The 15,068-nt window shown below is 43.2% G+C and overlaps 1 protein-coding gene across 2 annotated transcripts in view; it reads left to right on the forward strand.

The window, feature by feature from the left end:
- Positions 1-1,318: 1,318 nt before the first annotated feature.
- The window catches only part of Pkc53E (Protein C kinase 53E), a 139,615-nt gene continuing 125,865 nt past the window's right edge, over positions 1,319-15,068 (forward strand). For both annotated transcript variants that reach the window (XM_077634895.1, XM_077634894.1), the window contains exon 1: positions 1,319-1,657. In XM_077634895.1, coding sequence (XP_077491021.1) covers positions 1,488-1,657 — 170 coding nt within the window. In that variant the 5' untranslated portion in view covers positions 1,319-1,487. The remainder of the gene's footprint in view (positions 1,658-15,068) is intronic.

Consider the following 15,068-nt stretch of genomic DNA (forward strand, 5'->3'; position numbering starts at 1 on the left):
AGTAGGAAACGAAAAAAAAAAAACAAAACAAGGAGAGCCGCTGTGGGGACACGCAGTCGTGTTTTTTCTAATCGCCATCTCCTCGACATGCGGAAAGATTACCGCCGTCTACTTGGTGCGTTATGATGCCCAGGCGCTGCGCTTAGGATGACAAGTCGTTTGCGTGGGAGCATCGACCTACTGCATGCAACTGTCGACTGAAACTCTTATCCGAAGGCCAGTCTAAGCGAATCTGCTGGAAAAACCCCGATGGTGTGGCAAGAGAACTATGTTCGCACATCAGATATATATGTTAGCTGAAAAACTGACATACAGAAATACTAGAAAAAGAAAGAATGCAAACAAGAAAAAGTATGAGGCAGCATGCCAAGGCCACTTAGAAAGGGATCTTTGGTACACCGGGTTTCGAATAGGGATGAATATATATATATATATATATATATATATATATATATATATATATATATATATATATATATATATATATATATATATATATATATATATATATATATATATATATATATATATATATATGTGTGTGATTTTATATTATATTGACCAAATGAGCTGCCAGAAATCACTTTTGATATATATATATATATATATATATATATATATATATATATATATATATATATATATATATATATATATATATATATATATATATATATATATATATATATATATAAATATATAAATATATATTCTTCACTGTAAGAAGGAATTTATATTTCAATCGTACAATCCCTGGTTACGATCGAGGATGCAGCTATAGGTTTCGAATGTCCGAGACCTATCACCCTCACTCCTTGTCGACGACGTCGCAGGAACGGTCCCTTTAATACCAGCCGAGATGAACACTCATCTCTTCTTCATTTCTGCCTCCCTGCTCCGGTGTAAACACGGACCGCGCGGTCAGCTCTATCACCGCGGCTTCCAAATAAACCAGAAAAGTGCGAAACCGAAAGTAAACTCTCTCGCCAGCCGACTTTTCTCCGCGCTTCCGCACCAAAGACAGACAAAAAGTACGCGCCTGCTCGCTCGATGCGAGCACCTCCGGAGGCGCGGGCCGAGCCCAGCCAGCACAAGTGCTGCTATAACTGCCGGCTGTCCTGCGTCGTTGCGGTGGCTTGGTGGAAGCGGCCCCAAATCGTTGCGCACGCGCTCACCCCCGCAGTCTCTTTCTTGCCGCACTTGCAGCAGCATCAGCAGCATCAGCAACAGGCGTAGCAGAGCCAGTGCTGCCAGCGATCCGACGCGGCGCGCGCGCCGCGGTAGTTGCTGCTCGCTCCGGCCGCTACGGGCGCTGCCTGTTGGTGTCCGCGCGTGGAGGAGCAGTGCGCTTGCGTCGCCGGCCGGGGTAGCGCTCGTGTCCCGACGAGCTCGGCGCATCCGCCGCCGCCGCCGTGTGTTGTGTGGCCTCCCAGCCCCTCGTCGGCGCAGCAGCTAGGCACAGCAGCGGCAAGGTCGACCGATCGGCCATGGGGGACGACGGCGAGGAGCTGTCGGAGCAGTTCACCTCGGGCTTCCGACTGCGTGCGCGCAAGGGAGCCCTCAAGAAGAAGAACGTCTTCGAAGTGAAAAACCACAAGTTCATACCGCGCTTCTTCAAGCAGCCCACTTTCTGCTCACACTGCAAGGATTTCATCTGGTGAGAGCACCACCTTTATTTTTATTTCGACTTCTTCCGTTCCTCCCCCGCCACCGCCGCCGCAGGTAACACACTTGAGAAAGAGCGGCGCGGCGCCTCTGGCGCACACCCCTCCGCTCCCTTTCAAACGCGCCTCGCGGAAAGGCCCGTAAACAGAGGAGGGGAGTGCTGCGATACGTAAAGAGATTCGCGAAAGGCCTTGGCCGCCGCGGGCGACCCTTTGAATCCGGCAGGCCGGCTTTTGACAGCCGCACGAGGAAAACACGCCTCCGCCGCGGCCCGATGCGTGCCAGGCGAGCCGTCGTGGTGGTGCTACTGCTCTGCACCAAATCTCGTCGCTAATTCGAACGGGTCCGCTTGCGCAAGCGCGGGCCCGAGGGGGTAACAGCGCGCTTCTTTCGTTCGATTCGTGGTGGTGGTTGGCAGTAACGGCAGCGCGAATGCCTTACGCACGCTGTGTAGTACGTGTGCTACCTCCGGCGGCTTCGACATGTGCGCTGATTTGAATGCTGTGTAGCGGACGGGAACGCCCATTCTGCCTCCGCTTCCTGAGCGAGCGGAGCGCGCTGCCCCGTCAATCATACGTGCACGAGGCACTCCTGTAACTCCTGTCAGTTCATGTGCCGACCTCGCGGTGAATGTTCTCCGAGGCGCGGTGCTTCACTGTATATGTCACGCATGTTTTTTGGCCGTGCTTATTTAATGCAGACAATTTTAGTCGTCATGAAGCGAGGACGTTTGAATTCTTAGGTTTTCGAGAGGGATTTGTAGGACCCGATTTAGTGACAGAGCGCGTTTTTGTGCGCGCCGAGCATCTTCGTGACGCGACTTGCGCCCGCTGACGGCGGATCACTGGCTGCTTCCCATTTGGCAAGCCGAGCAGGCATGCATCTCACGAGGCGACAAGTGCAGGGTCCGCGGCAGTGACTGCGCGTGTACTTTTGCCCCTGTATCTCGAACGGTCTGTTAAATTGGCGCGCTTTTTCTTTTTTCTTTTTAGAATTGCCACGAGCCGGTGTAAAAGAAATGGCGCGGAGCGGGATTCTAGTACTCTATCAGCTTGCTGAACCCCTAGCTGGCACAGTTCTTATTAAAGCCACTGTCATTTGGTAGAAGCGATGTTTGTAGGTGTTTGCAATTGTTTTGACCGTAGAGAATATGAATAATGGCAATCTTCATTTGCTCGTCACAAGCATTGTCGTGAAGGGCTGCTAGGCAGAGAGAAGGCATTTGTAATTAACCATTGTGATGAAATGCATTATGCAGACCATACATTTACTTTAGCGGTTATATTTGTGGTTGCCCTCATCGCATTTACTTCAAAAATTGACTAACTGCCAAAAGCAGTTTGCTAGAAATAGCTTTTTCTGTTGCATTCTAAAGTTATCAAGTGCAGGTAGAGATTTCTTGTTAGTATTGTAATCCTCAATCCATGAAGGAACTGAAAGCAACACAAGGGAATAGTTGTTGCTGACTGAAAGATAGGCATGTAGCTCTGGAGATGGGGTGTGCTCTGCTGTCAAACAAATGCTGATAAGGAAGAGGTTGACACATAGCACTAAAAGGAATGAAAACACTCAGCACAAGTGAAAGATAAGAATTCTTGCAGGAAAGCTGACTGCATTCTGCAAGAGCCCATGATGTGAAGCCCTTGTTTCAGGAGATTAGGAGTGTCTGTTTACCTTTCCTTTGCACAGAAGTTGAAGATCTGGCTGAATTTCTTCCGCAGGCCATACTGCTTTGCGAAAAAAATGTGCATGCCATATATGCTGAACCAGTATTGAGCACCCAGTTATATCGGTTTGTGTCATGGCGTCTACGATTGTGCACGGGTCTTTTCAAACTGTTTTTCATAGCGTCTAATAATGTCCTCACGAAGTCAGTGATACCGGCTGCAGTTGAAATCTGTGCTGGACAGAATGACGGGTGCAATTTATGCCTAGACAAAAGAAAATAATTTAAAAAACATAAAATAAAGAAGGATGTCCCGAAGTTCTACAGTGTACCTAGGAAGTTCTGTCTGGCGCTGTTCTTCTCGCAGTGGAATGTTTTATTAAAGGATGTTGTAGCTGTTTTTTTTTTGTTGGCAAAATAACTTTGGATGAGCGAATATGATTAATTGGGCATAAGTTTTTTTGAAGAACAGTGCTAAAATTATGGGAGCATGGAATCATGCGGCCTGAGTCGATTTGTAAAGTTTTTAGCCACTTGCTTGCTTTTAGCCATGGTTTGCTTGGTATACTTGAGCACCAGGTGCCTGTATGAGGCATGCTGCTAGTAGAGTATTGGCTTTTAGAATCATGCTCAAAGTTCACAAAGTGTCGGAATTAAACACGAATGCTTCACAGAAGCTCGAAAGACCTTTAGGTGTGATGCACCCCAAGCTCCTTGAGGAATAAATTTTGTTGTTTAATCAATGCCATATTCCTTCTAGTCTGAACTTTTAAAGGATGTTTTATAAGTTGAAGCAAAGTACATACATTGTGAAAAGTAATCCTACATGTTGGCTGGTGATAGCCAGAAGTGGGATAGTGAATAAATTGTCTGTTGATTATAAAGTAGTTGGCTGTCCTAATACAATTAATTTTTTTGCTCACATTTTGAGATACATTTTTGCTGCACGAAATGGAGTGTGCTTTTGTTACAGAACTGAATTGTTCTTTCCAGATTCTCATAGCGAAAGCCATTTCTAGACATATTAAATCCTTAATGATGGTCCCTGTTGCATAGCTGATGTAGTTGTAGTGGAGCTCTCGTGCTGTCAAGCAGACACATGTGATGTTTTTTGCGGTCTATGAGGAAGAACTTCAGGCCGGATATATAACCTTTAATATGTGTCAATTTGAACTTGCCTCTGCAAACAATGAAGTACTCTCCTAGAAAGCAGGTATGATAGAACGGAAAAGATGAGCTGTTGGCCATGCTAGCTGCCTAAGAATTACTGACAGTTAAAATCAGCAGGATCATTTTCACTGTTATAATACTTTTGACTGCCTTGTACAATGTAACATGTGCTGTCTTAACTTTTTCATGTGCAGCATCCAGCATCAGGAGAAGCTTTTGGTTGTGTTCGCTCTTGTCGTAGGTAGCAAAGCAGTGGGAAGGTCCGTGTTGAGGAGCTAGTACTTCTGAGAAAATGATTTATATGCGTTTTGATCAGGATTATTCACTCAAAACTAAACTTCATGTTTCAGTGGAGAGTAGACTCAATTATGTAAATTTTTTTGAAAGCAACAGATAATGGGTCTGTGAATGTTATGAAAGTGGAGAAAGATGTGGCCCCTAAGGATTTCACTGCAAGTTCGGTATTTTAGTGCTTTACACTTGGAAAAGAAAAGTGTTTTCTGTTAAAAATGAGACAAATTCTCGAATTGATATTTGAATTTTTGTGCAGCTTTTATGCAGTAATGGTACTTAAGCGTCTCACTAAGTTTATCTCTTATATTAACGTTACAATTCAAACCTTACTTTGAATTCGCAGTCAGTCTGGAAATGCCATATTTGGAAACACAAAATGTATCATGCTTGCTTGGTGTTTAAGAGAACTTGTATAACAAAAAAAAAATATGTGGACAAGACTGCTTGGAACAATACGTAGCTCTTGTATTGTACTGGACCTACTACACTCATTGAATACTGGCACCCGTACCTGCCGGAGTGGCTCATTTATAGTGGTGTGTGATATGCAGTGTGATGTGCAGTGTGCGATGTCACAACAACCCCAGGTGGTCTACATTGATCTGGAGCCTACCACTACGGTGTGTCTCGTAGTCAGTTTAGATCTAAGGACCCCACATCACACTTTTCCAAACTGTGTACACATAGGACGAAGTTCCCAAACCACTGGGTGTGCATCGAGGCCTTATAGCATGATTGGTATAGCATCTCTAGCACTCCCCATTTCTGGAGGGTGTGCAGTAGTTTCGTCCTCCACTCTTCCAGAGCTTCAAAAGCGGCAGAGATGCTACGAGAACAATACTTCTTCCGGAAGCAAAGATCTCAATGTCCTTAGAAATGTTGAAGTGCTTGGTATAACCTGGCACCATTTTTGTTGGGTAAAGAAAATAATGCAGGAGGCAACCGTTTTTAGTGGGATGCAATGAAGTGTCATGCATAGGATCAGGTTGGTGCTAAGACTCTTAACATATTTTTTTAAGTGGTGCTCTTGCACTGGTTGAAGCTCTGTATGCTTTTTGCATTTTGTAACAAACCAGGGTTATGAAATAATCACTCTTCATGTTGGGCATACAAGTGATGCAAGTCTAGTGACTTTCACATTAATATAAGTGAGGCTGAGATACTTCAAATTCAAAGTACTCAAAAATATGTGCAGATATATGGGGAATGTTGAGGTACTTCCAAAGAACTTAATGTGCATACATCCCTGAACAGACCGTACAAAGTGTCATTAAGAATACATGAGCATATTTTTCACTGCCTCTTACTGTAGTTCTAGACTGCTCGGCATAAGGGCTGCATGTCGAAATAGTTTGGGTGCTGCTGGTTATGATACATATGCGACATATATATGAAGCTTATGACTGAAGATGACTTGTCTGCGTAAAAGCATGCCTCCGTAAAGATAGAAAAATTTGTTTAAAGGAGGCTTGGAAAAAAGGCCAAGAGGGTTTTTGTGATTTTAAATTTTCAATGCATTACATTGTGACAGCATTTCGTTGGACTTCGGATTGGGGTAGCGTGGTGCTTCAGCTTCATTTACAGCTTGATAAGAATGGCAGATGGTAAAAAGCAATTTTCAGAGCATGTTTAAGTTTCTCATTCTTTTCATTGCATTTGTGCAGATGGAGATTATGTGTGTTATCAGCATCATTCTAATAGACTTTACATAGTTCATTGCTGCGCTATGCCTAATGCTGAGTGCAGGTTAATCTTTGAATTCTTTTCCTCATGTAGCCTTTTATGAATGGGATCATATTTCAACTGGTACCCCTGTTGTAGTAAGAACCAGAAGTATTCAAATATGTTTAGTGATGTTTTGAGGAATGGTACTGATTTCCTGTTTTGCATTCGTGAATGGATGGTTGAAAGGCAAGATATTCACTATTAAAATTGAAGAAGCTTGCTTAAATGCAGATTGCATGGCTTCTTTTTGAAGTAAATTGGGTCTTAATTTTCGTCATTCAATTTAAACCGGGGTTAACTGTTGTCAATTAGAGGTTTTGCATTACTGAAGGTCACTTGACTCGTGGTAAATTGCTATTGTTTGGAAAATAGGTAGGCTGAATTGTTTATATTGCAGTTTTATTCATGGCCTGTGTATTTGGAGAAATAGACCATGAAATTTTGTGAGATGAACAAGTTCGAAGATTTCAATCACACTGTTTTTCAGTTTGATATAACTGGACCTGGAACACGGTACGCTCTCTAGACTTAATTTTTCTCATAAGCATTAATTTGTACAATTATGCATTCGACCATCTGTAATGCTTTAAAGCACAAGTTGAAGAGCAGTTTATGCCACAGGTTTTATTTGCACCTACACAGTCATTACTTACTACACTTCATTACTCCCACCACTTGTGGAGCATTGATACTTTAGTGGTTATTTTTATTAGCTAGTATTTTCACAGTTTATAAAGGAGTTTACAATATATCTTTTGTAGTTCAACTACTGTTGGTGGTTTGCCATATGATGAATTTGCTGAAAACCTTTACACTACCTTCTCAAAATGTTCGAGTATTCTGTGTTCTTTGAAGGATATGTGGATAGAATTGAGAGCAGCGTAGGTATGTTTTACGTACAAATACAATGTTACGAGGACATTCTCGAGCTATATAGAAAAGCAGTATCAAGTCCTAATATTCTCGCAGTTCAAGTTTGGTGCTGTTAATGCAGCGAAGTCTCCTCATAAGACTTAAGTCTCCTTTTTTAAAATCTCATTTTTGACATTGTTTACATAATTTTTACATTGCGAAAAACAATGCTAAGGTTGGAGGTAATAAGTTGAGTGATTTGCCAACACATCCAGTAATAAGTGTACAGACCCAAACAAAACTTTATGGGACATAGATGCACTACTCAGTTAGCAGGTTTTCATTGCACCAAATGGAAAACGCATGACTTCTCATGCTTCTGATGATTTTTAGGGAACTGATTTGCCTCGCAGAGCAGCAAATTTTTCCCATGTGCTCGCATCCCGTAAAATTTCGCCCAGTACCGTAGTTGAGAGGGCCTTGGCCTGTTTCCTTATTGAGCAAAGTTTTGGTCAGTGACCTCTTTTGTCTCAGTAGATTGGAATTAGCTTTTAGTCGAACCTTGCCAGTTGCTTCAGCCTTATCTTTCAATTAGCTGGAAAGGAAGCTGGATACAGCTGGAAAGTGCCCTGGTCACGAGACTGCACTACAGATGCTGGACGTGTTTTTCAGTGACAGTGTGCGGGAAAGTGAAGTGTTGTTCATATATATCGTGTGATAACAGCGAGCAGAGTAAAAAGTCAGCAAAGGTTTAACTCGTGTCCCTCGCTTATTTGAAAGCTGTCTTCAAAACTTTGCTGCATGGTTCGACCACCTTCACCTGATTCTAATGACAATGATTAGACATGCCAGCTGCAGGCTGTCCAGAACATGTCCTGAAATACACGAGGGACAGTATAGACAGTGCTGTCATTAAAATGCCTACCTTTTGCTTTGTCCTGTTTGTTACTTTTCTACCAAAGCATTAGTTCTATGTAGCAGGCTCAGTCAGTGGAATGCTAGCTTTTTTCTGCTTTTTATGTCTGCTTTGTTCTCCTTAGTGTCAAAATTTTATAATAATGAGCTATCAGCAAGTACCTTTCTGGCATGAGCTACAAATGAAACTTGCCTTTTATACCTGTGCTGAAGCCTTCTTGACTTGAAGATTTTTCAAGGACTGTTATGTACAGATAACTATTGATTTACTTGATCTATATACATTTAGTTTTTTCTTTACTGTTAAAGTAAAAATAGCATAAAGTCTATCTTTGTTGCAAGGCCATTGTACAAGGGCTGTAAAACGCACTGTTGTCATGCAGCTGTAGTTCACGCTTATTTCGGGGTCACTGCATATGCTTTAATTAGGACTGGGAATTAATTAAAATCTCTAAAGTTTTAATGTTTGGGAGTTTAATTACTTATCACTGAATACAAAACCACAAAACGTGACTGCAGGAACCGAACAAAATGGTTTTAGGAGTACCATGTCAAGTTTGATTAGGTTAGTCAAGATTAGATTAGGTCAAGTTAGATTAGTGCCCTAAAATAGTAAATATAATTTTTTTTCCTTGCGGGAAAGGGCATAGAAAAGCTATAAAATCACGAAAAGGGAAAGACGTGCACCGACGCCACCGGAAAGCTCCGGTAACTGCGTCCGCTCACGTGCTTTCTTCGCTGGCCGTGGCTGGTGCATTGCTTTGTGGTAAACTATTTTAAAACTATTTCGCTTACTACTTTTTTGCGAAGGCAAGGTAACCGATGGCCCTTATAAAGGTAACAGACTGCAGGGACCCAGCAACTTTTTTCGAGTGGGGGCAGGTGTTGGAGCTTTATTTAAATGTTTATTTTCATATTTATTTAATTTTTGTTTATATTTTCATATTTTGCTGCTCAAAAGTGTTCTTGTAATGTATATAAAACAAATTGAAATGGACAAAACTATATATATATATATATATATATATATATATATATATATATATATATATATATATATATATATATATATATATATATATATATATATATATATAATGTACACATGAGTGATCAACTGCAGTCAAAAAGTTTGTTCATAGTGTTTCAGTGCTAGCAATCATGCTCATCTGTGCTTTACATTTATAGCTTCCTAAATTTGAAGCGTTTGTCAGGAATCTTATCTGAGTGCAAGAAGTTGGAGATTTGGGGGAAGGGGGGGCCGCTGCCCCCCCCCCCCCCCCCCTGATCCGGAGTCCCTGATTGATTGGATTCCAAGAGAAGGCAAGCGGAGCATGTAGACTGCAGAAAGTAAGCTTAGCATGGCCGCGGCTGGCACACAAAAGGGTTAATTGGAGAGTTATGGGAGTGGCCTTTACCATTCAGTGGGTGCAGTCAGGCTGATGATGATGACTTCAACATGGTAGTGTACGGTCGAAGCGGGTGGAACGAAAGCAGCGAGTTGATTCTGCCGAGGTGTGAGCATGCATAGCGTCGCTTGCTTCGAATTCTGTCCCATTTGGCCTGCCTGAAGACTTCATATCCGGTAGAACAGGCCAAATCGCTACTTGTGGGTTCAACTTAAGAATGATGCAGTGAAGCTTTGCCCTTCCCGCATTTAAGACTGCCACACTGAATTCCTGCGTGGCAAAAAAATAGTCCGCTGTTTAAGCTTTTCTTGTTACGTAAAGAAGGTAGTCACAAGGTGAAGTCAAGATGCCAAAAATTGTGATGCCTCTGGCTTGATTGATATAGCCTGACATTAAAAAGTTGATTTTGTATGTCTGTCGTGGTTGGTCAGCGAATAATACAGGATGCTGCCCTTACAAAAATGGTCTATAGACAGCCTATAGACTTCTTATCGTCTCTACTGCCTTCTTACAGATATTTTTTGTCTATTCATAGTCTAGAGCTGTCTATAGACAAGTCTACTAAAAGTGTATGGACCTAAATCTATAGATTGTCTGTAGACTGTCTATAGGATTTGTATTGCCTATAGACTGTTCTCTAGGGCTTGTCTGTAGAGTCTCTGGACTTTATAGACACAAGTCCACGAACAGTGTATAGACTGTCTATAAAAATTTTGAAAGGGGCTGACCATTACCCACTGTTACTGCCATCTTTTTTTTTTAGTTGTCGTACAGTAATCGAATTTCGATTGGTCTCAGTTCGTTTCCAACTGGTTCAGAATTGATTCCTCCAGCGGGCTGGCCAGCTTCAAATGGTCGTTTCCGACTGCGACACACGGAAACTGCACAAGCTCCGGCGCTCGGGAAGCTTTTGCGTTTGCGCGTGTCGGGCTCTTCAGGACTGCAGGTCAACCGGTTTCGTTTTCGCTCGGTCAGGCGAGTCGGCCTTGGGCTGCGCTTGATATGCGAATGAAATTGGAAAATGTCTGCCTTCCGTTCCCCCGCGATCGTGTTCTGGAAGTTTCCGCCGAGTGGACCTGGCCTAAATAATAATAATAATAATAATAATAATAATAATAATAATAATAATAATAATAATAATAATAATAATAATAATAATAATAATTGGACATGTGAACCGCGCCGTAAGGGAAGGGGGAAAGGAGGAAGTGAAAGAAGAAAGTGCCGTAGTGGATGGCTCCTGAATGATTTCGACCACCTGGGGATCTTTAACGTGCACTGACATCGCACAGCACACGGGCGCCTTAGCGCGACCTGACCTGATATTTTATACGTTCTGTTGCAGCCGGAAACTGCAAACGTTATCGCGGCTGCTCGCATCGCAGTAGCTGTGTAGAAGCTCGCACCGCCTTTAAAGTCCAACACATTCGCCTGTTCGTACTTCCTAATACTTCCTCTTTACTAAATCGTATTTATAGGACAATTTTTTAAGCGACCACGAACAGTAATTTTACTTCCATGTTTTCTTCTTTAAAGTGATGCGTTAGCTATAAAAATACATTGTTCACCACGTGGTATTGTTTTTATGGTTTCGGTTTCATCAACCGAACGATGTCTGTGACCTGTACTTGGTGTTCAGGTCACGTGAGTCGCGAAAAAAGCTGAACTGTAATGGCTGACACGTAGTTTTTAATTCACTACAACACTTAAGCCAGCCTGTTTCAAGAGCTGGAATGACAATAAACGGCGTGTCAGAAGTTATATTGCCATTTTTATCACTCCTCAGGTGGCCTAAGCACAAACTAAACGTCACAGACTTCGATCGGCTGATGAAAACTACACCGAAACAGCGTCAAAAAGAAATTAAGTTACAAACTATCGAACGGTCGCCCTTGTTGTTGTTGTTGCCTTCGTGACATGGCACATACCCACGAGGGGGATTGGCCAGGGTTCAGTGGGGAGACCCCATAGAATAGGGAAGACTGGTGCCAAGCTAACGATTGTGCGTTGTCGACCTGTTCGTTTCTTGTGATCCATCATCGTCTTATATCTTGAGCGTGAAAGTTAGGTGCATTCACTGTGGCTTTCTTTGCTCTCTCAAAATCAGCAATGAAAACAGCCATAATGACACCCTTACCTCTCGCCCCTATTCCCTTCCCCAGCAGCACCGCGCCTAGCATAGATAAATGTCAGCAATCTCCTCTTTGATATAAAATGATGGAGAAGGCCATTTGTCGCAACAGGTATAATTAACGCCACACTGCCAGTATTGTTTCTATGGTAACAGCGAATGCATTAATTGTACTTAGTACGATACAACTCAAGTCTGCAGTGAAGCTCCGCCCACATTCAGGACCGCCGCACAGAATTCCTCCACGACAAAAAAGTCTGTTGATGAAACTTTTCTTGTTACCTAAACAAGAAGCTTATCACGAATAAAAAATTAAGCTCGAATTTTGATAGCTTCTTTAATATAGTCAGATATTAAAAAGCTGATGTCGTGTACTGTTGCAGCTGGCCAGCGGAGTAATATAGGATGCCGTGGACCGGGACCCAGTGTTAGCAACTGCTGTTTTTGGTTTTTAGTAGGCACTTCCACTTATGAAAGCCATTTCTAGGACATGGTTGAATGTTTTGTCGGTGAAGAGATCACCATTCTTGGCCAGTAGAAAACATAACTAAACCACTCAATCACGAGCAGCCGAAATGTGGTCGGGACAGAGTCCGGTTATAGACGGCGGCGTTTCCGTGACACGCCCGAGCGACTCTTGTCACTTGAAATTCAAGGCACCGCGTTCTGGCAAGGTCAGACTCGGTGCTTATTGTGGGGCACGACTGCAGTTCCGCATGGATGTTTTTTTTTCGTCGCGTGGCCAGTAATTAAGTGCTTCGCGCTGTGGCGCGAGGCTCGTAACCTCACTGGCTGCAGCCCCGGCGGCGCTGTCGTATGGAGAAACTGATGCGCACGGTTCAAGTCTGCTGCCCAGCTCAGCCCCCGCAGCATGGAGGAAAAGAAATATCAGGAGAGGGCCTTACTATCCTAACTGCATGCCAAAAAGTGTGCCGGAAGTCACGCGCTTTCGCGAGGACTGCCGGGAGTCTTCAGCCGACGGCGCAGCCGATAGTATATAGCGTTGGGCGCAGCGGTGTCGTCTGCTTCATTGTCTGCTGCGTATGCGCAAGCGCGCTTGTACGGTGGTCGAGTGGGGAGGGGGGGTTACGTCCGGCTTCAAAAAATGTGAAGTAACGGCTTCTCCTGAATTCTTTCCTTCCTCCCTTGCCCACAGACATGATTGCCACACATTGTTCATTTGCGCGAGAAGCAAAGAGTTCGTTGTTAAAGCTTTTTTTTTTTAAATATAGTAATGACGCCAAATTGAAGTCGACCTTTGTCCATAAATTGCAATCCTTTGTAATAACAGAACCTGCTTTAACCGAAAACTGACTTCTGTAAGCTATAAAAGCTCGGAAAATGGAGTATAAATGTCGCCACAGAGTGTTTTCGCAACGAAACTGCGGCGACATTAGGCGGTTTTTAAACTGCGGGTCTCCGAGGCCGCGCTACAGCACCATTCACTTCCAAACGGGGATCAGAGTTTTTTTTCGGTCTGCACATCATGAGCTTCAATGTCACAAACTGCTGGACGTGCTGTACAGTGTGGAGGGAGAGGCAAAATGAATAGAGCATGGTTTTTTCCGGCGTTAGAAACCGCCGACGTTGTACTCCGGAAGGCAGACAAAGCGTTTAGGAGGATGGAGTTTCTTGGAAGGGGAGGGGCAGGAAGTCGAGTGGAAGCAAAGTCTAAAAAAAAGTCCCGGTGGCCGTAAAGTTTGTGCCGCAATCACAAAGAGGCCACCGTTTTACGTTTTTAAAACAGTCTCGGAGAGTACTAAGGAATTTACGGGCGAGAAATGCGATAGCATTGCTATTATATTCCACTTGTATTTAAATTTCATTCTAATGATATTCAAATTATATTACAATTTAATTATTACAAATTACAGCAGCCGTGGTGACTCAGTGGATATAGTGCTCGGCTGCTGACCCGAAAGACGCGGGCTCGACCCCGGCAGCGGCGGTCGAATTTAGATGGAGGCGAAATGCTAGACGCCCGTGTACTGTGCGATGTCAGTGCATATGTTAAAGAATCCCAGGTGGTCGAAATTTCCGGATCCCTTCACTGCGGCGACCCTCAGCCTTAGACCCTTTGGGACGCTGAACCCCCATAAATCATAAACCTTTAATTACATTACAATTATATTGTATTCGTTTGTAGTTGGCGCTGTTGGTAAGTACTTGTACTGACTATTGCTGGTTACCATTTCGTATTTTCCCGCATTTGATGACGTAGCACAGTTTTGAAAAATCACCAATTTTATACCGCCGCCACATTTTATGCAGCGCCGTGTTTTCGTGTTGATGATCTATGTAGTACTGTTGCATTAATAAGCGAAAATGTTCAAAGCTTCGCGCTGCTGGGGAAGGGGAGGGAGAGATTAGAATCGATTATTAGAAAGTCTGAAAATTTATACGGCTCTTACTAAAGGCGAATGCTAAATTTCTGAATACAATTAGGCGCCCAACTGTGTTAGTTCATAAGTTAATTCTTGTACCGCGGTGGTGCATCACTCCAGCTGAGAGGTTTTAGGTATTTTCTGATGTTCGTCATCGGTGACAATACTATGCTGAAGAAAAACTATAATCTGTTCCTCAGTCTTCGGTGAAGCCAAGTGTTCCTCAACTTGCAGCTTACAGTTCATTCATCAGAGTATACACATCTTACTTTTTGGTTTGTGTTTCTTCCTTTTAATGATGCGTAAGGCATTATTGTACATGGATTATCACGTGGTATTCTCCTACAACCGCTAAGTAATTTCTAATCGAATTTTTCTTCCGTTCTATTTCGGTTTCAACAGCCGAACGATGACTGTGACGTCACAGTGTGCGCATAGGTCGTGAGGCACGAAAACTGCAATATAATCACTGTTTCTACATTCGTTGTCATTCGAGCTTTGAAGCAGGCTAGCTTTATCATTGTAGTGAATTAATACGACGAAGCAACGATTATGTCGCAGTTTTTTCATGCCTCGCGTGACCTTTAAGGACACTTCGACGTCAGTCTTCGTTCGGCTGTTGAAACCGAAACAGTACGGAAGAAAATTTCGATAGATTATTTAGTGGTCGTAGACGAATACCACTTGCAGATTAGTGCATAGTAGTTTAGTTTGTTTTATGATTTTAGTCGTCCCAAAGCGACTCGGGCTATGAGGCACGCTGTAGTGGAGGGCTCCGGAAATTTCGACCACCTGCGGTTCTTTAACGTGCACTGACGTCGCACACTACATGCGCCTCTAGCATTTCGGCTCCATCG

The sequence above is a fragment of the Amblyomma americanum genome, chromosome 8, assembly GCF_052857255.1.
Source record: "Amblyomma americanum isolate KBUSLIRL-KWMA chromosome 8, ASM5285725v1, whole genome shotgun sequence".
Classification (NCBI taxonomy): Eukaryota; Metazoa; Arthropoda; class Arachnida; order Ixodida; family Ixodidae; genus Amblyomma; species Amblyomma americanum.